At 40.2% G+C, this 27,218-nt stretch overlaps 1 protein-coding gene across 2 annotated transcripts in view; it reads left to right on the forward strand.

Annotated features, from left to right (window-relative positions):
* The window catches only part of ARHGEF12 (Rho guanine nucleotide exchange factor 12), an 81,784-nt gene continuing 54,566 nt past the window's right edge, over positions 1-27,218 (forward strand). For both annotated transcript variants that reach the window (XM_013946662.2, XM_067310301.1), the window contains exon 1: positions 1-600. In XM_013946662.2, the coding sequence (XP_013802116.2) occupies positions 569-600 (32 nt within the window). In that variant the 5' untranslated portion in view covers positions 1-568. The remainder of the gene's footprint in view (positions 601-27,218) is intronic.

Here is a 27,218-nt window from a genome sequence, read left to right on the forward strand (position 1 = left end):
AGCAGCGGCGGGGAGGGGGCCCCGGCGCCCGGGCGGCCCCCTGCCCCCCCCCACCGCGGAGAGAGGGGGAGGCGGGGTGTCCCCGCACCCCCGGGCTGGCGGTTCCCGAAGTTTTCCCGTCTGGCCTGCCGCCTGCGCCAAAGTCAGGATCCTCCCGCCCCCCCCCCCGCGCACCCTCTTTGCAACTCCGGACCGTCTGAGGATTTATTGCTTTTGAAGACTTTACTCCCCGGTACACGTCATTTTCCCCCTCTTCTTTGGGGGAAGAGGGGGTCCAGGGGAGCACCGTGTTTTTTGTTGGAGTTTTTCTTAAACATCCCTCCCTCCCTCCTCCCTCCGTGGTCTGGATATTCTGGGTGACTGCAAGAAGAGTTTTGGAGTTTTTTTCTTCTTTTTTTTTTTTCTTCCCTCCCTTACTCTTGAACTGAATTTGTTCTCTGTGCATGCCTCTACTGGAGCAAGGCTGGATCCTGAACCTCAGTGCATGTGGGGTGCAAAGCCTCGTTAATAATCCTGCAGTAATAGTAAAATGCAGATTGGATAATACGACTTCTTGCCAAAGGCTCCAATGAGTGGCACACAGTCCACAATCACGGACAGGTCAGTATGAAATAATTTTATGAAGCCTGTGCGCTGCTCACAGCTCATGTGCTTTGGGTTCTGGCTTCAATGACAGTGTCAAAGATCTCTGGTCAGAGAAGATCAGGAAAGTGGGATTAAATTGAGTTTCTGGGGATCGATACATACTGGGGGTGGATGACTGTCAAGGCAACTAAGTTAACTTTGAAACTGAAGTATTTCAAGTCAAACTGCTTTCAAGCCTTCCAGCCTGACTGTAAGAACCGGAGACTCTATAATTCAGCTTCTAGGGCAGATTCATGCTGGTAGGAAAACCACAAGGAACTATTTCTATGTGAAATTAAAGCTGGCAAAGTGACAGAGTTGAGGACGCAGTTTGAGTCTTGAACTCAAAATCTTAGTGGAGGATACACTTGCTTTTCTTTAGGTCAATGAGTTGTAGCCTTTCAAAGAGAGGTCACCTCAGGTGAGGGCAGGAAGGATACTTGATGAGCAGGAATGTTTACTGGTGTCTACAGTACATTAACAGTAACCTACTACTTGCTTTGGATACCTGCTCAGGCCTCTGGGCTTCTCTGCAGGTGCTGCCATGTGCATTTCATTGGCTGTCAGGGATTCTCTCACTTGTACTGGGATGCTTCAGGGGCAGGTGAAAAAAAATGTTTTTTTTCTTTTCCCTGTTGTGAGAAAAATCAGTCAAGTAGGAAACATGCTTTTGAGACAGAGGTATGAAGTGCATGTCTAATTTTAATCTTTCTGGTTAGCTGAAAAGATACCTTTTTGATGCTTTTAAGCAAAAGGAACTTTTCCTTTAATGTGCATGTTTGGTGGTAATGGTGTGAATGTGTGTGAGACAAAGGCCTGCTTAGGCCTTAAATGTCCAATACAGGCAATTTTGATACAGAAGATACACCAGGATTGAGACAGAAGGATGGTGCTTTTGGGTGTCTGAGAGCCTTTTAGGTTCCATGAGTGGGCAGAAAAGAGACCAAGGTTAATTCTCATTAACACCGAGGCTTTTTCATAACTCTGTAGGTCTTAATAGTACAGAACTTGAGCAGCGTAAAATGGCTCTAGTGCAAGTATCATGTCTATTCTGCGTTGATTGCACTGTTCTTAGAGTACTAGGGCTTTGAAATGAATTGTGCAGTATTTTTTGTACTAGCAGAATATGTGACAGAAGAAAATGCCAACTTGTTTCTCTTTTGCTTGCATGTGTGTGAACACTAGCAGATGTTCTTGAGTTTCAGGACGTTTTTCTTCTGTACCATATAAGACAGTGATAGTAAAAGAAGGTGATGTTTCAGTGGCCTTGTGAGAATTTTGTCATATACTTAAGTCTGTGGGTCTTAAGGCAGCTTGCAAGACATCAAAAGGAACAACAGGGTTTTCACACCAAGAAGTAGTTGGGTAGATGCATGAGAAAGAAAAGCATGAGGACGGGGAATTTGTTAATAAAAACAAAATACTTTCCATTATTGAGTAGGAACAGTCAAATTGAAAATGTAGCGGAGAGAAAACATGTCTCCATTTCCTGGTGCTTTCAGTCATATCAAGTACATGTTTCTTTTTTGGTATTTCATTAAGGTTTTGATTCAAAAGACTTTAAATGTCAGGGAAAGCGGCTGTCCACCCAGTTTTAGCAGTAAGAGCTTTCTAATGTCAGGGTTGTATGATGGTTGGGGAGATGGAGGGAAGTCAGGTCTTGTCTCTGTGCTTCACCTCTGACCTGAGACCCCCAGCTCTAATGGCAAGAAGGTAATTCAGCCTTCGTGGCCCATTCATTCCTTGGCTGAGACTTTCAGCAGTGCCAAATGTGATGGTGTGCGTGTTCTCATGACATGGACATCTGCTTACGGGAGTCTGGAAGAAGGCCACCCGTTCATTTTATCTACGGCATTATGCAGGATCTGGATAGAGGTGTCTTTTTTTGTCACTGTTGTCTTAGCAGTATATTTGTGAAAGCTTGCTTTCCCAGCATGCCCAAGAAACCTCTATATTGTCTCTTTAGATCCAGCTCCTAAACTTGGAATAGAAAGCAGGTGCAATACAACTCTGCTTGTAGTGTCATTAGATCTACACACTACAAATCATATTACATGTTTAATTCTCTCTTTATTTATCAGTGACCTTCACTGGTGTGACTGAGTTGGGAACTGCCTTACAAACAAAACCAAAAAACACCTTGGGCCTGTGTCAAATGATATTATAAATAGGGCAGCATGGGCCTCCATTTTTCTCCATATTAGCTTTACATACTTGAATTTTACACATGCATAGCTGCTTAAGTCCCTGTTACAGACAGCAAATACTTTCTTTTATATCCCTTTAGCTTAAAATGGCTATCATACCATGTGTTTTGATAGCTGTTTGACATTCCTCTTGTCCAGGTTGCATTTGTTCCATCTTTTACATGTTTGGTGTGTTTTACATTCTTGTTGATTGGGTCGTTTATGATATTTAAGTATTTGTAAATTAGGAGGGATGCATGAATTGCCACTTTTAATGCTGCTTTATAGGCAATGTGATAAATTATTTTTCCTTAAGCCCTCTTCTTTTTTTTTCTCATAGCTTTTTTTTTTTTCCCCCCCAGAAAGTTCAGTGGATTTTATTAGCTGAGACTGTGCTGAGATACAGTCACGCCAATTCACATCTGATGGTTTTTTGGATATTTGTCTCTGTGTATCAAACTGTAGCCCTATTCTCTTTGGTTATGCTCCATCCTCAGGTTGGATTCTGTTATCTCATCCAACTGATTGACAAGGCAACATAGTTTCTAGCATCTTTTCTGTTCAGTGTTTTAAGAACCTTAGAAAGTGAGTGCCTTGGGGAATGGGGGAATACCAGGTATTAAACAAAAAGACTAAAAGGTGTTGAGACTTTTGAAAGTACAGTGACTCCTCAGCAAAGTTATTCAGAAAAGAAGGTGAAAGCATCTGATGTGTGCCATGCCTGGCAGGCTATCCAGCTTTTGGAGAAACATGCAAAGAGTTTTACTTTTGTAAAATAGTACTCGAGATTTCGGAGTACATGCACAAACAAAAAGTAGTTCAGGATAGCCATGATGTCCCGTGTGACTTCTGATGGCATGAGCGATTCAGAACCGTAAGCAGTGACATTTACTCCCCCCTCTTTCTTTCAGGATGTTCTTTTACTGTGTCAGCTTCTTCTTTTCATAATCCTGTTGCCCACTGGACTGTATCAAACAATTCATTTTCAGCCTTATTGCTCTGCCACTTTATATTTGTAAATATTTACACCCTCTTAATTTAATCCTCTTTCAGCCATCCTGTATTTATTTAGGCCTCCTAAGGTGGCGTTTGTCTTGCATAACTTAATAAGTCTTTGGGATAGGCATCTGTATCAGAGCTGTTTGCCTAGATTGCCTTCATAGTGGAAGAAAATAGGCATATCTAGGGGACAAGTACTCATCTTAAAGTAGGCATCTAAAATTGGACAGATGAATGACAAAGTGCCTGCTTCTCTACGTCCAACTCCAGATTTAAGTGAGATCTACCGTACTGGTTTTGCCTGAGAATTTCTATTTTTTTCTTCTTCAAATTCCTGTCTAATTATTATTGGTAGGTTGGATTTTTGTTGCTGGATGCTGTTTTGGGCTGTGTGTCAGGTGTTGAGATTTTGGAGGGGGGATTGAACTACAGGGGTCATCTAAGACTAACTCTAGGACCTTATTCTGTGCAGTGGATGGCTGGATAGGGCAAGTATGTTAGAGGAGATGTTTTCCTGTTATTTCTGTAGGATCACATATGAGTGTGTCCACATTCACTCACTTCAGAGATCTTCTGTCCCAGACACACTCAGGCGGGCTGTCTGGCTTTGGGCGTTGCTCTGTTCTGCAGTTTGTGGCAGGCGACACATGGCTGAGCAAGATAAGGGTTTTATTCTTTGCAGAGACATGCTGGGGCTGCGTTGAAATTCAGCCGTTTGCAGGCTCCGGTTGGCCACTAAAAGATCATCGGAACACTGCTGTATCCTGTTATGACACTAAAGAAATATTTGAATGCAGTTAATTTTTTTTTCTTGTAGTTAACTATATTTTTCTTCCTGCAAGCATTTCAAACACACTGTAGAGTTAAGCAATTGCACAGTTATGGAATCTGTTTTGTGTTTCTTTCTGATTATTAAAGCACTACAGAAGTATGGATGCTCTTGCTTCTTTTGGAGTATCTCATTGAGGCACTGATTACTCTTCCTATGCAGTTGCTGTCAAATGTGTTGTATTTATAAGAGTGCTGTAGTTTCTGTTGCTATGATTGGAAAATAGGAGAGGTAGAATTTACACATAATTACCCTTGAGAGGCTTTTAATTGCTGATTTGCTCTTCACTTGGTACTAAAATAGAACCTAATTGTTTCTAATCTGCTTAGATCCACTTTCACTGTCTTTGGCTGTTTATAAGTCCCCATGGTAATTGAGACTTCTCCTTTAACTAGATGGTGGGGAAAAAGCTGTTATATTTTTCAGCAGGGTAAGAGTAAAAGCATCATAGGAAATCATTGCTTAGTCTTGCTGAATAGTTAGATGTGATTACCTTGCGAATAGCGCATGTATTTAATTCATGGAATTTGTAAGATACAGTATTTATTGAACATAGGCTGCACTGGAAAGTCTTTTTCTAGTGGTAAAATGAGTAATTGCAATACAGGCATCACGGCAAGTTTTCTTTTGCTTTCTGTTGTTGTGCCATCACCGGGTCTGCAAATTAGAAGTTGACATAGTATGTGTGTAAACTCATTCTGTAATTTACCTTTTTTGAAGCTGTCAGAAGAGAGTACCATCTGTGATGTTTACTCTTGGCTAGGAAAGAAGTAAATGCCACCAGTTCATGTTGCATGGTTTATTAAGGTTTTCACTAGAGACAGAAGTTGACGTGAGCTTGATTTTCTAGTTTTGAATAGAGCTGTGGGCGTCATGATTATTTGGGTGGAGGCAGGAATGATATTTCATCTGGTAGCCCAATTATATAATCCTGTCTGTGCACACAACTCCTATTATGGCATTTATTAGTGTTTCTAATGGAAGAATGGCTAGTTCAGGAATGGTACAGGGTTGTAGACTTTTTCACTTTCAGGCTTTTTAAAATCTTGCCCAGATCCACAGGAATTAGGGTGTGATACATTTAGCAGTCAAGAACTCACCAGAGATAATTATGAAAAACTTAGAAAGTATGAGGGTTTGCATACAAAGCCTAGGGAAATGGTCTGGTGATAATCTGAGCTCCTCAGATACCGTTCCGGTCCAAGTGATATCTATGGAGGCTTGGGTAAATGTGAAACATTCAAACCCTGCTGCAAGATGGAGGGAACCCTGACTTTTCCAGCCTAAAATAGTCTGTTCTGTAGAGAATCTCTGACTTGTCACCATAGTGTCTGAACACTGGTAGTGCCTTGACACAACTAACAACTATCATGCATAAATTATTCTTTCTTTCACCCCTCATTTTGGGGAGAACTGTTTACACATTGGAGTGCTTTAGGATAACTAGTTTTGTTAATGTCTGCTGCTGTCCTATTTAGAGATGGCCTTGTAAAAGATGTACATCTTACTCTTGGAGTAGAAGTTACTGAAGTCATTGAGCTTTGTAGGTGATCATTCATGATCTTAGACTGCTCTTTGTTCAGCTGACTTCTGTACTGATGAGCATAACACATGCAGGAGAAGAGTTTGGTCCTTGAGAGTGGCAGCACTGACTACAATCTTCCTCCTGGAAATCTAGGCAGTCTTCTGTTTATGCTGTGAACTACTATATATTGTATCATAAAAGTAATGATTTAGGTCTTAAATATCATTTGATAATCCATCAGAAGGTAACGTGGAAGACTGAGAGTATTCGTGTATTTGCTTAGGGAAAGTGCTGCAGAAATCTGTACCAGTTATGTTATATATTTCCTAATTATATCCTAAAATCTCTTGATTTATATATTTCAGGAAGCAGGGTCTGCTAGTGAACTTGTGCCTCAGATACTTTGTGTGAATCTTGCCTAGTGAGTAGCTTCAGGGCCTTCTGCTCTTTTATGGCTTTCCCAAGAAGCGTTGGAGTGCAATCAACATGGCTTTGACATGGGTTTCCCCCCACATCAGAGTCCTGGGTAGCATCATTTGGCCTATGCTGTGAAAAGTGTCCCAAAGAGGAACAGTCTGGAGACTGATTTCTGCGCTTACACCTCTGGATGCTCCTTCTGGGTCACAGGGGAAGTATGTTGGCAGTGCTGCCTGAAAGATAAGCTTGGGCTCTTGGTTTCAGGGCTTTATCCTGTAGGGTTACTATTTTAATACCTCTTCTTCCCCTCTGAAATTATCAGTAAGAGACTTATTAATGCATCCCATTTGTATTACCCTTGAGCTTCTAGAGTGGGCCATCCGAGTTGCTAATGAAAATGCTTCTTGTAGAGGCTCTTCTGAGCATTTCTAAGACTCCACAGTTATTCCTGTGCCTGAGCATTCTCCCTTCTTTCACCCTAGTCCTGATATTTCATCTACTTTGAGAGAACTACCTCTTTTTTTGTGTAAGAAATGTCAATAGCACTAAGAGAAAATAGACTTGAATGCATGCTTTCTGGTAAGTGATACTATGTTACATTGTATTTTGTGGCCCTGTTCTGGATAATTACTAGGTTTAAAGAATATAAATGTTAGTTCAAGTCTTAGCTTGACTAAACTAAGGGTCAGGAGCCTGGATGTGTACAATGTCTCAACATAAGAAGAGGGGGCTCAAAATGGGGATGAGGAAAGGTGTGGCAAAGTTATTAGTAAAATGAAAAGGAATATAAAACCTACAGCGTATGATTAAAACGTACAAGGAGTAAAATACAAGGCAGGATACCAAGAAGTACAAAATAGGAAAAACATGTTTAGAAAAGGCAAGAAGAAACAGAATTTACTCATATTTTAAAATAAAATATGAAAACATTTAAAAATAAACACATTTTTAAATGACAGGAAAAAACAGTGTCTTTATTTTATGTTTAAATGTAAGCATATTTATAAATAGTAAAAACAAAACAAACAGCGTTCTGGCATTCACAAAACGTATGCTAAATATCACTTATGCTTTGTTATTACTCTGCATCCTTTTCTCGACTGTTTTCTGTGTTTTGTCTATTTGACTTACAAGACCAACTTGGGCAGGAACCCTTTCTTGAATAGTTGCACCGTTGAGCCACGTCTGTTTACATTAGTTGGCAAACTCTGAGAAGTTATCTACCAAGCTATTTTAAGCTTTGTTTTGACAACGCTGGGACTTCTGGTCTCCGTGATGTCGGTTGGTAACGTGCTTCATTAAATCAGGCTGGCACTGAAAAAGCAAGTGAATGGTGTCATTCCTGGGGCTGAATACCTGAGATGGAAAAGACCTTAAGCATAGTAGGGGAGCTCCTGTACTTGAAATAATTTGGTTCTAATCTGTTTGAATCTTTATCATATTAGTTACTTGGATGCTGTCAGATGTCCCACTGAAGGTATGCAGTGTCCCCTGCAGGACGCTAGCCTGCCTATAATGCATGCTATCTTGGAAGAGGCACTTAGGTTTCAGTTCATTTAAGGGGCTCATAAAAATTAAAACTTTTACAATGAGAGAACAGGTTGTTGCAGAAGAGGGCCTGTACTGTACAGCGTGAATTGACCAAAAGGGCCTCTTGTGGTGGTTATAAAGGAGTCGCAGTGTTGATGCTAGAAACCAAAGGGAGACTGCATGGGTATGGGAGTTTTTGGTTGCTCTGTTGGCACAACAGATGTGGTTTACACAAGGGCAAGACTCGAACTGGTTTTCATCTGTTTCTGAGCTCTTGAAATGTATATTAGAGGTCTTCAGAAATATTGGTGGAAATCAGTTTTTTATTTTTTGTTTTTTTTAAACTAAGTATGGTTCTTTCTTGAAACTGAGTAGCAGTGCAGCTAATTCAGGCCTTTGGGAGAAACTGATTTTGAATTTATTTGTAGACTGTGAGTCCTGGTTGGTGATATCATAGGCAGTCATTTTACTGAGTACTTGGGTGACTTTCCGATGTGAGGCAGTAACCTATGAAGAGTTAGGTATGCTTTTGTGGAGTCCTGAATGAGCTGCAGTGCTGGAGGAGGTTTGGAAGGCTTAGGTGGGACCTGAATTGACCTGAAACAGCATTTCCTAGTCTGGAGGAAAAGGCCCATCTTTATTTAATAAAGCACTAGGCTGATCCAAGACAGGCATAGGATTTTGAGTCCACCACTCCCATAAACATACAAGCTTCAACATGCAGGTCTACCTGAAGTATCTGATGGCTGCTTGAAAGTCTTTTTGCCCTGTTATGATAGTGGCTCTTAGTGTAGCTTATTGGCAGCACATCAGACAAGGCGTCTCCTCTCAGTACTCCTGTAGCACAGAGGCACTATTGGATGCTTCTGCTGTGCCTGGCTGCAAAACAACATTCTGATGAGTAGGGAATTAGATCAGAGCCACCAGAAAAGTATTGGGAAAAGGTTAAAGAGGAGAATTGAGGGAGGGAAGCTATAATGAACAAGGTGTGTGTGGGGGGGGGGGGAGACAGAGGGAGCGGCAAGAAAAAAGCTGCAGTGCAAGATAGAATAAAGTCAGTAGGAAATGACTGAGCAGGAGAGAAATGGGAGAGGTGGTGGCAATTACCAGATATGAGAGAGGTTTCCTGTCTGCCAGTACATTCTAAACGCACACATCAGCTCTAAAAGGACTTGCTAATATAAGGCAAGAGACCTTGATGGACCATGCTTGGACCAGAATGCTGCTGAGTTGTCCTACAGAGGACCAAAGATGCGTGTCTTTTAGTAGTAACTGTCTTTTCCTTGAGGAGGCCTTGCAGGTACTGTTCAGGACCAGAAAAATCTTTCAGCAATTATAATGACTTCTAAAACTTAGCTTCTCTCTGAATGACAGCATTCCCATGTGACAGCATTTGGTGCACAATGATGATAACTCCTGTTCTTTTGTTGAGAGGTTTTCAAAGTTGGTGCTTTCAAGTAGCAAAATAATGTGTGTTTCTGGTCTGTGTAGATAGGATAGCTTTTTCCACCCTCTCTTAAAAAATTGTTAGTATGCAATATCCTAAATTAGGCAATGACTTCAGCCAAAAGTAAACTGTTCTTATCAGATCATTTTTTAGGTTTTAGAAGGATTTTTTTTCCCCTCTGCAGCAAACTGTATAGCCATCTAACCTGAATTATATGGACAGCATCTTAATAACTTTGTAAAACAGTCATGGGCAACCATGAAAGAGATGAGAGAATGAATTTATAATATGTGAACTCCCTAAATGTTTGTGGTTGGGGAGGGGAGATTGTTCCCCCATTTTGAGGGGAGATGGGTGGTCGGGGGGAAGAGATGGGGATCTGAAATACTTCTGTGGCAAGAATGAAAATTCTGAGCAGCTTAGAGATCTCATAATGATGAACTCTAGCTCTCAAGTTGGCAATTTGTTCTTGCAGTCTGAGTGATACAAAATGATAGGTTGTGGTTTGCCCTGTGTAGTCCGTGTGGTTTCACTAGCGGAAGTGGTTCATGTGGGTGAAGATCAGATCTTAGCTAACCAACAAGTTCAATCATTTTGGCTGATTAAGGTGGTATGGGGATACTGCAGAGAGAGCCGTTTGCAATTGTTGTGGGATTTTCTTTGTTTTTATCAATGCATGTTGTAAGGATGTGTCAAGGTCTGTAGGGCACTGGTTAAATTCATACCTCTCTCACAGACTTCTCTACCCTTGAGTTGCAGAACGTTCAGCAGTAGAAGAAATTATCTTTCAATAGTTCAGAAGAGGATATAGGATCTAAAAGAACTTTGTTCTGTATCTGGTCTAGTTGCTTCAGTGGCAGGTGCCCTCATGTATGAATTTAATAATACTTAACAGTTGGTAGGTATAATGTTGCTGAGCACTGCAGCCCTTTGAATGGTATTGAAAGGCCAAGTTTTATGCTCAAATATGTCGTGTCTCTGATATTATGTAAAATATTCAACCCATTCACATTATGGAAATTATTGTGAGAATAAAAACTCATAGTACTTAAAAAAGCAAGCATGCCTTTCTGTCCTTCCAATATGGAGAGCTGTAGGAATGCGGTGATAGCTTTAAATGCTAGCGTCTTGTTTACTTTGGATGTTAACCAGTGCAACTTCAGCTCTACGTATCGCACAGCAAACCTTGACCTCCTCTCCCTCTTCCTTTTAGTAGACTTACCAGGTTTTGCACTCAACAGTGAGACGTTAGCTATGTTGTTCAGCATCTGCACCTGTTCACCCACGCTTTTCAATCTCACTTTGGAGATGGGGAATCTGGCCTTATTTTGGTTCAGTAATCCAGACTCACAGATTCTGGTTTAGTCCAGAAGAACACTCCTTTCCCGGCAGTGTGAAATGTGCTGCGCAGCTGTGAGTTACACTAGCGCTGTCTGGCAGGTGACAGCCTCATTGGAGGAGGCTGTTTCTCTCAGCAGTGTCCCTGGGTCCCTCGTAAAGCAGAAGCAGGTAATTAAGCTTAGATGGAAGGGGGGAGAGGAAATAACCTTGCAACAGGTTTGAGTTTCAGGCGGTCTGCAAATCTGAATGCTCTTGTCTGGAATTCAGCCAGATGGAAAGATCCCACCCCTTCCTCCCCCCAACCCCCCCCCCTTTTTTTGTCATCGTGGTTCTGTGACTGCTGGGAGGCTGCTTCGCCAAGCCTGCTTATTTACTGCGATGACAAGAGCATCACGGTGGCTCATAGCGTGCTGAACATGTTGCTCCATCTGTTGCTAGTGATACGCTGAGAAAATGGCTCCTTCAGATCTATAATGTGCTTTCTGGAATATTAATGTGTTTTTGAGTCCTTGGATCAGCAAATTACTTTAGAAAATTGCAGAACTTTACTCCATCAAAATATGTTGGTCCTCTGTCTGCTTTTACTGAGAATAAATTTTCCAAAATAAAAAGTGGGTTTTTTAGTGTGTGTAGTCATTTCAGGTTTTTGCCCCCCCCCCTTTTTTTTTTTTAAGTAAATATCTGAAATCAAAAGTGAAATTGGCTCAGAAAGAGCATTTCAACAGCTAGGTAAAAAGGAAAAAATAACAAAGAGCATACAAATAACGAAGTGGTATTTTTGTTTTTTTTTTAATTTGTAGTGAGTTTTGAGGACAGGCACAAAAGGACTCTGGACACTTCAAACAAGGACAGTCCTATTCAGGGACTTTGTTTATTTAAATCCTTGTGTGAAATCTCTTCATCTTCATCTCAAAATCCTCTTTGGATCAGTTTGCCGTGGTAGTAAATTTAAAACACAGTGATGAGCTTTATGGAAATGAGAAGCCTGCTCAAATATCTGGGACCCAAAGATGGAAAGTTTGTTTCCTGTGGGATTTTAAAAAATATTTTCTTAGTCACGCTAAAGCTAGTAGTGTTCTTGGAGGTGGCTCTGTGCTCTGCGAATCCTTGAGCACTACATCCTCCCTTTGTCTCTATATCACCTCTCCAGCTGTGTACGCAGTGGAGATAGATGTCAGTCTGCATGAATCTGGCACAGGAATAACAAATCTGTGGGGCAGTCCTTTGTCAGTGACAAATACTATGGCTGTCACTGAGGCCCCAGGATCTGTTTCTCAATGGCAGTCGACTCAATTCAGTTGAATGACAACGTTGCAGGAAGAAGTGCCCGGTGGCAAATGAATTCCATCTTTTAAGATTTCCCCCTTCTCTACTTTACCCCTCATCTCTCTCTTTTCCATCATGTGGAGATGTTTACTTTAGATTAAAGCCCTTCTGTTGATATCTGAGTGGTTTCCATGCTGCAATTGGTCAGATTACATGTATACCATTTCATCTTTTTGCCCAGGCTTCTGAAGTCGAGAAGTTGCCTTACTGCAGGCAGTTCATAAATTTAAAGCAAATATCATTTTCTTTGCTGACTTAATGCACTAACTGCTGCTATGTTTTGCTGGTGCCCTGTGCTTGATTTTTTTATGTCCACAAGTTTCTTGCGTATGTGGTGACTTGAATCATCTCAGTTACTTCAACTCAGCTGTTGGTTATGGTGATATGCATTTTTTTTAATCCTGTGAGGATATTTGACTGTGGACAGCTGCTCATGGGTAGTGAATGCGTTTAGTGGAAACTAGAGAGAGATGTCTGTATATTGGCATTTGGAGCATGCATTGATAAAACATTGAGGGAGTTGTGGTTTCTTGCAAGCATGGATGCCTCTCAGATTTAGATGATAAGAGCGGCTAGAAGGGCTTCGGTAGGTAAGCTGCTTTCATTCTCTGAGTAAATGGAAATGAGATCAAACTCAGAATTAAAATGGAAATCTTAATATATTATTTAATTTCATAAATTTGATGATCCAATGTTAGCTGAAAGGTGACTGCAATTATTGTGTTAAAGTTTTCTTGTTTTTAGAACTGCTGCTTCTCTGGAGTTTAAAGCAGGAAGTCTCTCCTGAAGGGCAACATACAATTCTCAGCCTGTGAGCAAAGATTAAAAAATTCAGATGAATCAGCTACCAGGCGCCATTGAAGAGAAGTCTTGCCTTTTCAAGGAAATGTAACATCATAATTACACTGGTATAACTAGCTATGTGTTGGAATTTCAAAGTAAGAGGCAGATGCGCTGTTGTAGTTAGAATGCTGAAGTTGTCTGGCAAGGTCTAAAACCTTCTTTCTCTTCCTACCCATCTCCTGATCCCTTGAATGGCTTCAGTGGTGTGCTTTACACATGATAATCTGCTGTGGATGGGGAGATGGAGAGCCCTGGAAAAGACTGTTGATTATATACTGGCTGGAGGGCAAAGGAGAAATTGTCAATAGGACAGACTCGGAAATAAAATTAGTTGTAGAGGAGATAAACTGCTATTTGGCGCGTATCATACAACATCTGGAAACACCGTGAATTCTGAATATCAGTGGTTGTATTTGTCTTGTCACACTGAAGGGATGAGAGAATGAAAGTAGGTGCTAGTGCATTAAGGGAATGGATCTCTGCGTTTTCAGAGCCTGGGGCTGTGAACACAGGTATTGCTGCCTTGCGTTTTGTTTTTTTCTGATTTTAGAAGGTGGGAGTGTAGGACTTCAAATGTGTCTCTTGCTTATGGGGTCAAATTTCTGATGCAGTTCATGTCCTTTAGCTTTTGATTTGTATTATAGTGTAAAGCTGAGGCAGGATGGAATCCACATTGAGTTGAGAAAGACCTGCAAAGATCTTGGGAAAGAATGAGTCAAAGTCTTCCCCCCCCCCCCCCCCCGCAATTCTTGGTATAAAACGAGTAGTTGGTAGAATTTATTAGGTCTGAAAATATTTCTTGTTGAAAGTTTCCAGCTCTAGAGTGTACCATAACAAGGTATTGAACGCTAAAACCATGTTAGTCTTCTTGGTTTTTGATCTCTTTGAATTATGACACAATTTTAGCAACAGTGTTTAGCAGCTTGCTATAGATGGAGAAGATTTTGTCTTGGAAAATGGAGCACTCCTGTTTTCATTTTTCTTTCTTTTGAAATTGTTAACCATACAATAATTACTATTCCCCCTCTTTGGTTTAGTATGCTTCTTTGGCACTGATTCAAGTTTGAATTTAGGGACTGGCATGGATTTCATATTTTGGAGGGGTTTTTTTGTTTTTTTTTTTTTTTTCCATAGCAGGCTTACTGGAATCAGTTGAACTTATTTCAATGACAGGATAAGCAGAAATTTGTTTATATAGGCTGTTCTAAAATGTTTAATGCTTTCTAAAATTGTTCATAGTGAAAGATCAAGGAAGGAAACAGTGTGACCTTTTAAATGAAACTCCATATATCCATTTTTCTATGCCAGAAGTCAGCCCAGACCATGGGTGACTTGAAAGAATTAGGGTTCTTGAGCTTAAAGGAACTTTCACTTTTTGCTTTTACAGATAGGATTTTTTGTTTGTGTCACAGATTTAGCAGCCTTTACCGCTGTCTCTTCATCAGTTTCCATTTTTGTACCATAACTTTGTCATTTTAATTATTGTCTGGAGGAAATTATCAAATAGCATGTTGTCTGTCACAGTTTAGAATGACGGGTGCTTCTGTAATTTTTTTGATTAGCTGATTCTTTACTTCAATAATATCTATTATTAATAAATGTTTCCAATTCAACAATTGTGCTTAAGTTTTAGTGACTTCAGAGTTTTCATATTTGAAGATAATTTTTTAAGCACTGCATTTTGCTCAGGGTTAATGCAGCCATGCATTAAAAACAGACAGATGTGGTTCAGTCTTTTAATGATTGACTCTGTTAAGTAGGTTGCCAGTCTAATCCAAACTTGTGCTTTTTAGTCAGCTAGCCGGAGCCCAGAAGGTGGGTTTAGCTTAGAGCAAAGCTAGAGCATTCTTATGGTGAATCATTCAGTGAGGTGCATAATAAATAGGGTCCTACCTCAAGTAATAAATTGAGAGCTGTTGTATTTTCTTCTCCTCTACCCCTGCTTTTACATTCTTCCACCCTGCTCAGTTTATCAACATCTCTAACCTCTAAAATGCCCTTGCTTATTCCTTACTGGGTAGCGCTTCTCCAGTGCTTATGCTACATTTGATTTGATCTCCTCTTGTTTGCTCTGTGTTGATTCTTCCTTTACATTTTGCCTGTCATTCTTGCAGATTCTGTCCCTGTAATTCCATCTAGTGAGTGTTGAAACTGTATCTGCTAATATACTTAGAAAGTTGAAGGGCATTTATAGGAGGTTCTCATCCTGCATCTAGGACCCTAAAACCTCTTCAATAACTCTCTTGTATCAGACACCTCTGAAACCTGAAAGCTTGCAGGTCTGTCTGCTTACTTGCATGTGGGTTGGTAGCATTCAGTTTAAGTTTCCTTCCCAATTAGTTGTATATGCCAAATATTTGTGACTTGTTTTCTCTACCTCTCAGTGCTGCCTTCACTTCTCCTACCAGTCTTTTTTAAAAGGTTATGGTACCGACATAAGATAGCATGGATGAGTACTTAAAATGGGGTTAAATAATCTGGATAGTGTTCCTACTTTAGTAATTGCTTGTCTGCTTTCTTAGTGCAAGAATAATTTCCTGTATTGCAACTCATCTTCAAAAAATAGGGAAGTGAGGTACAGAAAATTTAAGTGATGTTTCTAAGGAGGTGGGATAATAAAAGGTTTGTATGTGTCAAATAGTGGTATTGTAAAATTATAATTGTATCTGATATAAGTAGTCCTTAAATTGTCTACTGTGACATGCAGAAATTTCGAAGAGGAAGCTTCTGTATCTTTAACTTCCGCTGACATGTAATGTAACATGCTTCAGATATTCAAATGAAATATTAACTGGTTTGTTCATTAAGGCATCTTCTGTTTTCCATAAAGTATGCCAAAAGTGGCCAGGCATAAGATTTCTTAGTCATAAGCTGCTCGTGAGCTGTTGATATTACAGGCCAATAAAAGTTTCTGAAAGAATGTGATCTATGCTTTGAAGGCAGAAAGGCCGAACTTGTCCACTCTTCATGTGTCAAGTGTGCACAGTTCTGCACATGGCAGAGAGGAAGCGTCTCTAAGGTGACGGAACAAGTGTGCAGATAACAGCTGCAGTTCTGGCAACATTTGTGTGCTGTTACAGTCAGAAACCATACTGGAGAATCGGTATCAGTTTTGTGAAGATGTGACGTCAGAGACCAAGATGAATCTAAAGGAGAAGTAAAAGGTGCATGAGCTGAAAGCAAGGCAGCACAGGCACGAAGGCAAGCTGTGGTTGGCAGTTCTCTTCAGCGACAAGAACGAAGGGCCGTTGTAAATGAAGTATGAGAGCTCTGACCCTTTCCTCTCTCTCTCAAAAAAAAAAAAAAAAAAAAGCGCAGAGGGGAGGCTTGCTTTTAGTACAGTGCACGTGTACTAAATACCAAGAATTTTCACTAAATAAGCATTCACCATACTCCCCACTACTAAACTGAAGTTGAGCGTTCCTAACGTGTTAGAGACTTTTTCAGTAGGTGTCTGCGTGCGAAGTAATGGTTTGCTATTTTTATACTTGAAAACACACAGATGTTTCTCAGATGTGTCCAAAACTTGCAATTGATCTAGTGGACTTTGTGTTCTTGCCATGTCTTACTGAAATATGTGAGAGTTCTTGCATATCCTTTTGCCTATATTCGTATATTTACTCTCTCTCTCAGAAAAAAAAATCTTTTGCAAGTTCCTGTTTATTTGAGATGAGGGGGTTGGATTTGTTGCCTTATGTAAAAGGTGGGAGAAGTTAACATCCTAAGCCCATCAAATGAAAGGGAGAAAAGGAGTGTCAGTGCTTACAATATATTGCTCTAAGTTGTATAATGATCTTAGGGGCTATGGAAGTGCAAAGGCAAGCTTTTTGTATCTTGATGTAATGCATTATAATCTTGGGGATTGAAAATGTACGTATCTAATCATCCCATCTCCTGGTAGTATTTGAACTAAATTCTTTTCAAGTGTAGGCTTCTTCATCCTGGCCTCTTTGAACTGCCCACAAATTGTGAGAGAGGTTCAGCCTGTTCAGCTAAGCTGCAAACAGGATGCTTAGTCCTCAGTGTATTCAGGCCTTGTGATGTTTTATTGTAGAAGCTCAACAGTGGTGGTGATCAGATTCAGAGCTCTTGTTGCAGCTTCCTAGATCTTTTTTTTGCAGGGGTGTGGACTCCCTCCCTTGGGGACCACTTCACTTCCGCAGTATGGAGCTCTGGGAAGCTGTTCTTTTCCCATGCCTGGCTCCTTATTGGGGTAAAGGTCTGTGAATTCTGCGTAAATATTTACCATGTCCCATCCTAACCAGCTGAGAGCTGCTAATATTGTTATTTAACAACAAGAAAAACTTTGCTTATTTTGCTTGCAGGGTGTGCGATTTGTGTATGGCCGAGAAGCGAAGCATTCTTTAATCAATAGAGAATCTAAGGAGGGCAGTAGAGGCTAAAACTGTTGTTACCTGACACAGAATGATAGAACAAAGGGACATGGAAATTCTGGGAAGTTTATCTTGAAATACGAGGGCTTGTAGCTTGCAGTTGTGATGTTTCAAATGTAACTTAACTGTCTTACTACACTTTTTTTTTTTTTTTTTAAAGGACAAGTCAATCTGCCTAAACAAGGAGAACCTTTCACCATTCCTCCCCTGTTTTTGGCAGATGTTTCTTTTTCAGTGATATGAAAAGTAGTGTCTCTTGCCATGTCTTCTTTACCTTCCTTTTCTTCTATTGTCCAGGAACATAGAAATGGAGAGAAAAGGCTGCAGTGGCTATTTCTGAAGCTTTTAAGATTGATTCATGGTACAAATAAAATCTCCCCCCACATGTTGATGCCAATAAGGGAGTTTTTATATTGAAAGGGACTGAAAATGTCCCCTTTGAGGTAAAGGCACAACATGAGGTTGCAGTATATTCCTGTTGTATTGCTCTGTTTGCTCACTGACCCAAATGGTTTCAAATTAAATATTTCACATGTGAATTTAAAAAAGCAAGCACTCTTTGCTCAGAGGAATTTGAGTTTTGCCAGGATGTAATAAATAATACTCTGCAATGTTACACATTTTTGTTCTTACAGTTGTAAAGTGACTTACAAATGTTAAACTTAGGGTGTTTTCCCGCAGTAAATAGTATCCAGTTTTATTGAAGGGTAAACTGAGGCACACAGCTATGTAATATGAGTTCTCGAGAGGGGAGTAGATCTGGGAATAGATACGTGGTTCTGACTTGCAGTTCTAAGCTCTGCTTGTGGAGTACCTTGTTTTGACTGCTGCAGTCAGCAAATGAGTTACTGCACTGAGAAATGAAAGAAACAGGAAACAAGAATGTTTTAAGCAAAATGTATTTTAGTCAAGTAAGGCATGTTGGCCTGCTTTCATTGTTTTGCGTACGTTTTACTTATGCGCTGAGGAGCATTAGGGAGAAGAATTAGGAAATTCTTGATTTTAAAATGTAAACCCGGTTTAAAAATAGCACTGTTTTGACACCCTCTTTATGTCTTAGCAGTGGCTGTTTGGTTCACGTGATTCTCACTCGGGCATGAATAAAGTGGATATGAAGCTCTGCACAGGGATTTGCAATGATTTTTTTCCCCCCTCGCTTCTTTAACTCTTTGTTATGTTGTTTGTTTACTTTAAAGAAAATGAACTACTGTCTATTTTTTCTCTGCTTTGGATTGTATGCTAGGACTGCTTGAAGAAGAGGTGCTAGCCAGTGAATATCAGAACTGCTAGCTATTTACTGTTTTGTTTTGTTTTTTGCCTTTCTTCTGTTAATGTTTTCTTTTTAAGAGGTGACATTTTCTTTTCTGATCTGTGGAGTTCCTAGAAAATGAGACACTGAGCAAATGTTTCAAAATGAGAACCAACTAAATACAGCTTACTGCTATTTAGAAAATGATAATGCATACCACAGCAAAAGATAGAGGCATGGAAAATGCATGCCCTGGCTGGGAAGTTACTGCATATTTAGAGCCGTCGAGCAGATAGATGTAGGGGTAGGAGTTGATTTCTTTGGCTTCCTGTCTGCTGCATAATTGTAGCCTTGATGCAGTTGTGGCTTTCAGATTATATTTGGTACCAGCACACATTGGACTGGGCAGCACAGAAGTTACGGTGAGTTTACTCTGTAAAAACTTACACTTGAGAACTGGCGGAATGCAAAAGAGACTGCTATTAATATATTAAAGTGGTTTGCTGCAGTTCCGTCTTTTTAATAGCCACCATGATTCAGGGAAGATATGGAATTTAATTAGGAATGGTAATTCAAATCAAATCATGGAAAATTACTTCAGTTGAATTAGATGGTTTTATGGAAAAGGCTAAAACAAGACTCTGTCTTGCTGGTTCTGCTGTGTGTGGTGGCTTGGATGCTTGTTAATGGAGTGCCAGGCATCACACTGCCTGGGGCATGGTTAGAGCCCTGGGAAGATTTACATTAATCAAACACAAACAGACAGTGTAGCGTGAAGAAATTTCTATCCCGCTAGCACTGTTCACAAACCTAATTAGGTTATTGGGGCAGAAAAAGAAAACAGCTCCTTCACCCTCCAATCCTTCTTCCCCAGGGCTTGACCGGTGATACAGCCATAAGAGCAGTAAGCTCGTTGCCCCCCTGTTTTGACCTGCCAGTTTCTTTCCTGGGATGACAGAAAGAGGCATGCTTTTATTCTCATCCTCTTTCCCGCCCTCTTCTCTTCTAAAACAATACAGAGGCCGTGTTTTCCGGAGAGGACTGTGTGCTTTTTCAGGTGCCACAATGGATGGATTTTTTTTTTTGAATGCCTGAAGAAATAAAAAAATTACAAGGCACAGTGTGACTCTGTGAAAAAGGCCGGAAATGGGTCGAGGGCAAAATCTCACTGCCCTATGCTGATCCTTTGCTCATGTGCCTCATGTGATGCAGTTTCTTTGATCAGAGTGATCTGACTTAATAAAATACATACATGTGTGCGCGTGTATGTAGATGCACATATGCATATTCATATATGTAATGTTCTCTCCCTCAAGTTACTTGGAGATGCTGAATTTTAAAATCCCAGCTCTCCACTGCTTGCTTGTGGCACACAGTCTCTATGGGGTGTTCGCTGATGCTGTTCTCTGCCTGTCCATTAGCAGTGCAGTGTTGGGCCACAGCTGATGCTGGCTGGGAGGAGGTGGGAGAGAAGAGGTGGAGTTTCTTCCCATCCCTCAAGTGGTCAGTGAAACAATCAGACAGATGCCTTTTCAAGGATATCGGGTGAGCGTTAAAAAAGCAGAAAGCCTCTGAGAGGGAGAGCTTGTGCTCCTTGGAGAGGGCTTGGTCTCACTGCACTCCCCCAGAAATGGGCCTTTGGGATCTCCCTGTTCAGCTGACTTTGTCTTGTGAACCAGGTAATATCTGAGAGTCTTTGTTCCTATTCTGTGATGTATGAATATGCTGAAAGATGAAAAAATAGCTTCTCTGAATGCAGAGGAGAGAGGAAGAATTTTTCTTATAATATTTATTGGGAATTGAAGGGGATGGGGTGAGGTTTTTCTTTTGCAGGGTTTTGTTTTGCTTTGTTATCTTAAACAGCTGTTGCTTGAAACTATAGTTTCTTTTTTGTATTTTCATTGTAAAAATGGTCAGTTACATATGCTTATTCTGAAAATCTATACCTCCATTTCTAAGCTCAAGAACAAAGGTTTTGACAGCTAGGAAAGGTGCCTTGCAAGTAGATGCTGGCAGCACTACCTTCTTTACAGTTCCCCATGCTGATTTACATGCTAGTCCTTTTGCATGTTAGCAGAACCTTCTCACCAGTTTTTGCAATCTAAATGAATGTGATTTTGATAAGCTGGTGTTTATGGGCATTGATTTTAAATTAGCTATTGGTGTTCAAAAACCATCTTTGAGATTTTTTTTTTTCCCCCTGAATGTAGTTTTCATTAATCTTTTCTTTTTTTGAATTTTATTGCAAGATGTTCAAATTGCATCAGTAGAAGATAGTTACACTGATGGTCTGAACAGTACTGCTGGTGCAGAACTGAGGCAGCATTAATACAGTGACAGCAATGAGCTCATTGAGAGACTTCTCTGCATTTGCAGTAGTTTCTGCTAATGTGTGGGTATCAGGATTTGATGTGCAAGGGCTGTGAAATGCTAAGCACTGCTGGGTACTTTGTTTTGGTATTCTGTTGTATTTTATTTCTCAAGGGAATATGCTATGAAGTAGGCACTTCCCTTTGTGGACAGACACTCATTTTTCAGGAAGGCAGTGCTCTAGGTGGCTCTGACATGAAGAGGGAGCTCTAAAATACTGGGTGACAATCTGCAAGTTATTGCAAGCTCTGCTCTCACCAAAGTCAATGAGAGCTGACAGTTCTCAGCTTTGTGCCTGTTATGAGGAGGTGATCCTAAGAACTGGTGCAAGTGAAAGGGGGGTGGGGAAACAACTTAACTGATATCGGGGTTTCTGATAGCTTGGTTATCTCTATGCTTCTGCCACATGTCTTGAGGAATTTCACTGCCATCACCTCTTAGCAGCTGGTAGGTTTCCTGAGTAAATGTTTCTTTTCTTCTTGTATTTTTATTTATTTGTTTTAAGAGAATCAAGAGGAAAATACTAATACAAATATATTCAGAGGTCTATTAATAGCAATGTATTTGGCTCATGTGCTGTTCTCAGGATCTTGAGCCATTTTACAAGTACCATGGCTTCACTACTGTTTTTTTCCCTTCCATTTTATAGTAGAAGAAACAGGGCTTGATGTTACTGTGAAATCATAATCCTGTGTTCTGCTCCAGTTCTTTGCAGTTGGCCTTTCTGGATTCATCCTGTAACTTAACTGAAGGGGCTGATGAAATGCAAAGAACAAAGCTTGCCATGAATGCCTGTGTACATTTTCCACTTTTCATGCAATGTATGCTTTGTGCAGTTTTTGCCTCATGTTTTATAGGCGAGACCTGCATTTCAGGGGAGGAGTAAGTAAGAGGTTTGCGTATCACTGAGGTCTCTTCATTTTTCTTAGACAATGTAAATAACATAAGATGGTTTTAACATTAGCATATAGTGTTGCTAATCTCTTTATAGTTAAATTTCCTTAGCACACTTTAATTTTTTTTAATTCTGGCACACTGAGGAAATATACAATTGAGAAATTTCCTATGGTTACTTTTTTTTAATATGCATTTATGCTATGATAGAAACCCTCTTGGGAGGTGTCAAAGCAAAGAGGGTGAAATGTTAAATTAGTTACGTATTTTTAATTTAGTTTAGTCTCAATTTATACTCCTGGTGTCACACTAATACTGTTGCCCTTAGTATTTGCATCTACATTAGCAAAACTTCACCCGGAGAATTTGTCTACGCTGGAAGCTGTGAAGTATTAATAATGCACGATACAGGTTAAGCAACAGTGTGGTAATGATTTCTTGGTTCTCCCTGTGCTACAGCTTCTGTTTGTAGAATAGTGGTGTATCCAATTTTTCTTCAGTGTAAATTAGGCCACTGAGAGCACTTTGCTTTTGGATAGTTTAAGACATATTAGCTGTAAATTAGTTATTGAAGCTGGCAAATATTTAGAAGCTTTGCAAAGGTCATAAGGGTGGATGTTGTCTGCAAATCCCATACAGAATGGGTGTAGTTTGAGTAAAGGTTCATGACTGAGCGGGACAGCAAAGGCAGGGCTGAAAATGCTTTTTGCTTGAGTGTCTGCTTAGCTGTGAACTGATAAATTCCTAGTTCTAATGAAGGTCTTGAGCTTGAAATGTTGACATTACATTTCTAGATCAGTAATGTACATTAACCTTTAATACAAACTAACAAGGGAATTGAAGGAAAATATAAATTAAGACAAGATGCCTTTCTTGGAGCTAATGTGTTAGACATACTGACCTTATTATAGAAGTAACTTAATGAAATTTTGCATTATACAATAAATTTTAAATATAAATCCATCAGTGAAGGTATTGCTGTGTTTCTTTTAATGTTTTCAAATTACAGCAAAATCTGTATTGAAGTAAATTTGCAGTGATATGTTAACTCATATATGTATTCATAACGTTGAGGGATAGAAGAGGAACTTAACCTTGTTGGTTCTTTTTTTAAAACAATTTTTGAAAGGCATGCTGGGAGAATGGTCAAGATGTAGGCAGTGATGTTTATTTTAGATCTACTTTAGAACTTGCTGAGATGAGGAGTTGGGGATCTAATTCTTAATTTAACAGTTGAAAATAGAAACTAGTTCTTCTTGCTATGTTTTTCTCTAACAGAAAAAACTATTTCTTACTGATATCCAAAAACAGATATATATTTATTACCTATGTGCTATAGAGGCACAGTGTTCCTGTGCCAAGCAACTGTCTGTACTCACTCACCAGAAATGTGAACTGTGGGCCACATATTCAAATCTGGCTCTGAACCTTGTACATATATTTGCAAAACTTAAGGTTGGATAATTGGAGTTAGAGTTACGGTATTTTGAAAGCTACATTTCCAGTTGTATTGCAGTGTGTCTTTCTCCTCCCTTTCTAATTGCTGTCTTTTGCTGTTTTTAAGAACTGTTTCCACACTAGTCTTGTTGCTGGTTCGTAACAGCCACAGGTGAGGTATGGCATTAATAAGGAACTAGGCTGTGTGCTTAATGAAATGCAAAAACTGCATGACAGGCTGGGGCAGCATGAATGATCTCCAAGCCCTTATGTGTGCATTGGGTGAAAGCAAATCCCATGGCAGTTGAAGGCTTTATGTTTCTATGGTTGGTTTAGCAAAATAAAATTGTCTGGCACAGCATTCTTGTTCCTTTGTCGCTGGCTTTGATTTTTGTGTGCATCTAACTAGAAAGCTTTTCCAGACTTAGTGTAGGAGGAGTGGTGGTGGGGAGGCGGGGAGGAGGGCTGCTTCCATTGAGCCAGCTCTGTATTGCAATTATTGGCAAGCAAAGCAAACATTTCATTTCCCCGTAATTAGCTACAGTTTAGGGAGGCAGGTTAATTTTGATTGCCACGCCCTGTCTGCTCAAGAAACCTTATTGCTTTATTTGATTCTTTCGTAGTGCAGCAGTCTGTGGGCAAGGGATTTTAAATGTTTTTCAGAAATGGAAACCAGAGAAAAGAATCAAAACACGCATATTCTGCACTCCCCCCCCCCCCCCCAAAGAGCTGAAGCTCTGGTTGCCAAGATAATATGAAAATGGGGAGAAAAAGGCCTTTTTGGAACTCCTCTCGTATGGCAAAACTCTGCTTGTTTCAGGCACCTTTACTTGTTTTGGGGAAAGCTTGAGCTCTCTATGCCTGGAAATATTTGTCCATAGCCTACTTAAAAATAAATAAATAAGCTTAAAATCCTGGTCATAACTTCTGACATCACAAGGCTTGACCTTTTTACAGTACTTGCTCAATTCTGTTAAGCGTGTAACTCAATAAAAACTTGCAGCAAACAAACAAATCATGGACATTTCTCCTCTGTTTCATGGTGCACCAGAATGTTTTTTATTGTTGTTATGATAACAATTTCTGAAGGTGTTTTGAAAAAGTACTTGGCCTTTTTCAATATAACTGGTGTTTGATTGATTTATTTTCCATTTCAAGGATGCTAATTTTTCTTTCCCAGAGGTGGAAACAGACTGACTTAGGAACTTGTAACCAATCCGATTGAGAGACTAGTATGAAATCACCTGTGCTTTGGGAAGCCCTTTTCTTGATCAGCTTCAGGACAGAGTTTATTCCTGCTCTGAAAGGTATTTTGTGGGCAAACCAGATCCCTACTGCTTGAATCATGCTTTTAGGCTGTACCTAAAAGCTGCATTAGGGAAACATGAGCAACTTGTTTTATTTACGCACTCTTCCACTGCCCCCTTCCCCAGTTTTAGTTTGTTTGCCTGCTCCTACCCAGTTGTAGAGCTATTGAACAATAGGTGTCCTTGTCTTAAGGCACTGTAACTTCAGGCCCTGTAGATGGAAAGCTGGTGGTTCTGAGCCTTGGAAGTCAGTCAGGAGTGGAAGAATAGTCCTTGCTGCTGAAAATGTCTCTGCAAAATGTCCCCTCCTTTTTGTAGAATTTCTGTGGGGACTAAGAGTTCTTGCAGGGTCCTGGCTTCAGCAGCAGAGCAGCACAAAGGCCACATTGAGAATAGCTGCTGGGGAAGCCCTCCTTCCTTGCCTGCCCTGTAAATGCAGTTCTTTCTCCATGAAAAGCCCTGACATCAGCTCTTGGAAAAATCCGAGTGCTTGTGTCATGGAAAATAGCTGAGGCGCTTGCTTGGGCTGGGACTGAATGACTGAACTGTGGATGAAACTTCTCTAGAGATGCTTTTCTTCTACCCATTCCAAACGTTACTGTTCTTAGAGAAATATAAACCCCTCCAATCTGAAAACTTTACATGGAAAGGATGCTAAGGACAGAACTTACAGTTGGCTATAGTATATTCTAAGTACAATGCTTGCCTCTTTCTTTTATTTATCTGTTTAACAGACACAATTGCAAGCTCCTTTCAGAGCTGAACACATTTGCAAAAGGATGTTTCCTAAAGGGAGCAAAATTCATTTGGATGGACACAGTACCTGTATCATCAGGAAATTCCATGTGCCTCCTTGTATGGAAACACAATCTGAAGGAGTTTTTTAATACGTATTTTGTGTCTTATGTTTGCCTTCTGTTTGGGTGTTTTTTCTTGTTTTTTTTTTTTCTTTTTTAAACTGACTTTTTCTCTCCTCTTGCTCTCTTCTCTTGCTGCTGCCTTCTCTCCAACCTGCTCAAAAAAAAAAAAAAACCTCACCCAAAATAAATCTCTGGCTAACTGCAAGAATGAAAGCTTGCCAACGTCTATGCAATGATGCTATGCAGCAATGTTCTTCACTCCAATGCTGCTGATAGAGGAAATTTCTACTGAGAGCACCTTCCCATCACAGGGACGGTGCTCTCAGTAGAACTTTCCTCTGTAGAAATACCTTCTTCTTTGAATCCTGACCTTTTCTTACAGATCATCAGAAACCTAGTAGCTTTCCAGATTTGGGAAAGGCATAATTTTTTTTTTCTTTCATTTTTACTCGATTCATCTTAACTCAGTTTAAGTGCTTAACTTGGCACTTTTGGTTGCCGTAGTGCTGGTCCCTTTAATTGCTATTTCTACTGATCCATCAGGACATGTGTTGATGGACTATATCAGCTGCTCTCCTTTTTCTAACCTAAAAGGAAAATTGCATGGCATATTCTAGTTCTGAACAGAAACATTGGTGGACCAGATAAGCAAAATGTATTATTGACCAAGCTGGAGGTGCTCATTCATCCTTCATCAGGCCAAATTCAACACTGAAGTTACTGTGAGGGTTTAGAAGATGGAGAACTTTGTGAAGTCAACACAGGAAGATAGTAGCTCTGTAGGCTTTCAAGTCACTTCACTAAATTGCCTATGTTCCTTCTCAGAAGGCAGAAACTAGGCCTGTTCACAAAGCAATCAGTAATCTAAAGCTAATAATGCCGTGAACGATTCTTCCATGAGTCATTGTGTCAGCTATGTGCTGCCTTGGACTCCTACAAAAATAACAAGGAAATTTTTTTTATTGCCCAGCTCAGTTTCACCTCTTCCTTGCTACGAGTGCGTTAGGTCTGCACAGTGGCTCCGAGTGGTCCCAGGAATCCATGCCATTTGGTTCCCTTCTTCAGCTTGGCTGTTTCACTGCATCTTGCATTGCAATCTGTTGTTCTCACTATGCAGTTGGATTTTTTTGAGGAAAAAACTCTGTGGTTTCCTGAGCTTATATACTCTGATAGTGGGAAAAGACGACAATGCATAAAACTGCTCTTTAAGTGGGTTAATGTGAAGGTAAAGAGACTTGATGTGTTGAATCAGTTTTGTCCACAGAGTAGCTGATGTGGTCACAGCTGTAGTTTGTTGGCAGGATAGTGAAATGGCAGATTTTTCTGCATTTTTTTCTTGGTTGCTAATAGTTGCCCACTTGCTGCATCTGTGTTTCTCTCTATCCACCTGTCATTTGCTATTTCATCAGTTCCTTTTACTCACCCACTGTCCTGTACAGAACATGTCTACCCCTTTTTCTTGTGGCAGAAGACTGCCTTTAGCTCTATATTAAGCTCACGTTGGTACTGCTTTTGTTCAGATCATGTCAGCGCTGTCCCATAATACCTTTCTCGAGGCTTTTAAGCTCAGCAACCAAGTGCTGCGGTGGATGTGTGTGTCTGCAAACTGGGAAAATAAACAGGCTTTCTTTTTCTTTCTT

The sequence above is a fragment of the Apteryx mantelli genome, chromosome 23 (genome assembly GCF_036417845.1).
Source record: "Apteryx mantelli isolate bAptMan1 chromosome 23, bAptMan1.hap1, whole genome shotgun sequence".
Lineage (NCBI taxonomy): Eukaryota > Metazoa > Chordata > Aves > Apterygiformes > Apterygidae > Apteryx > Apteryx mantelli.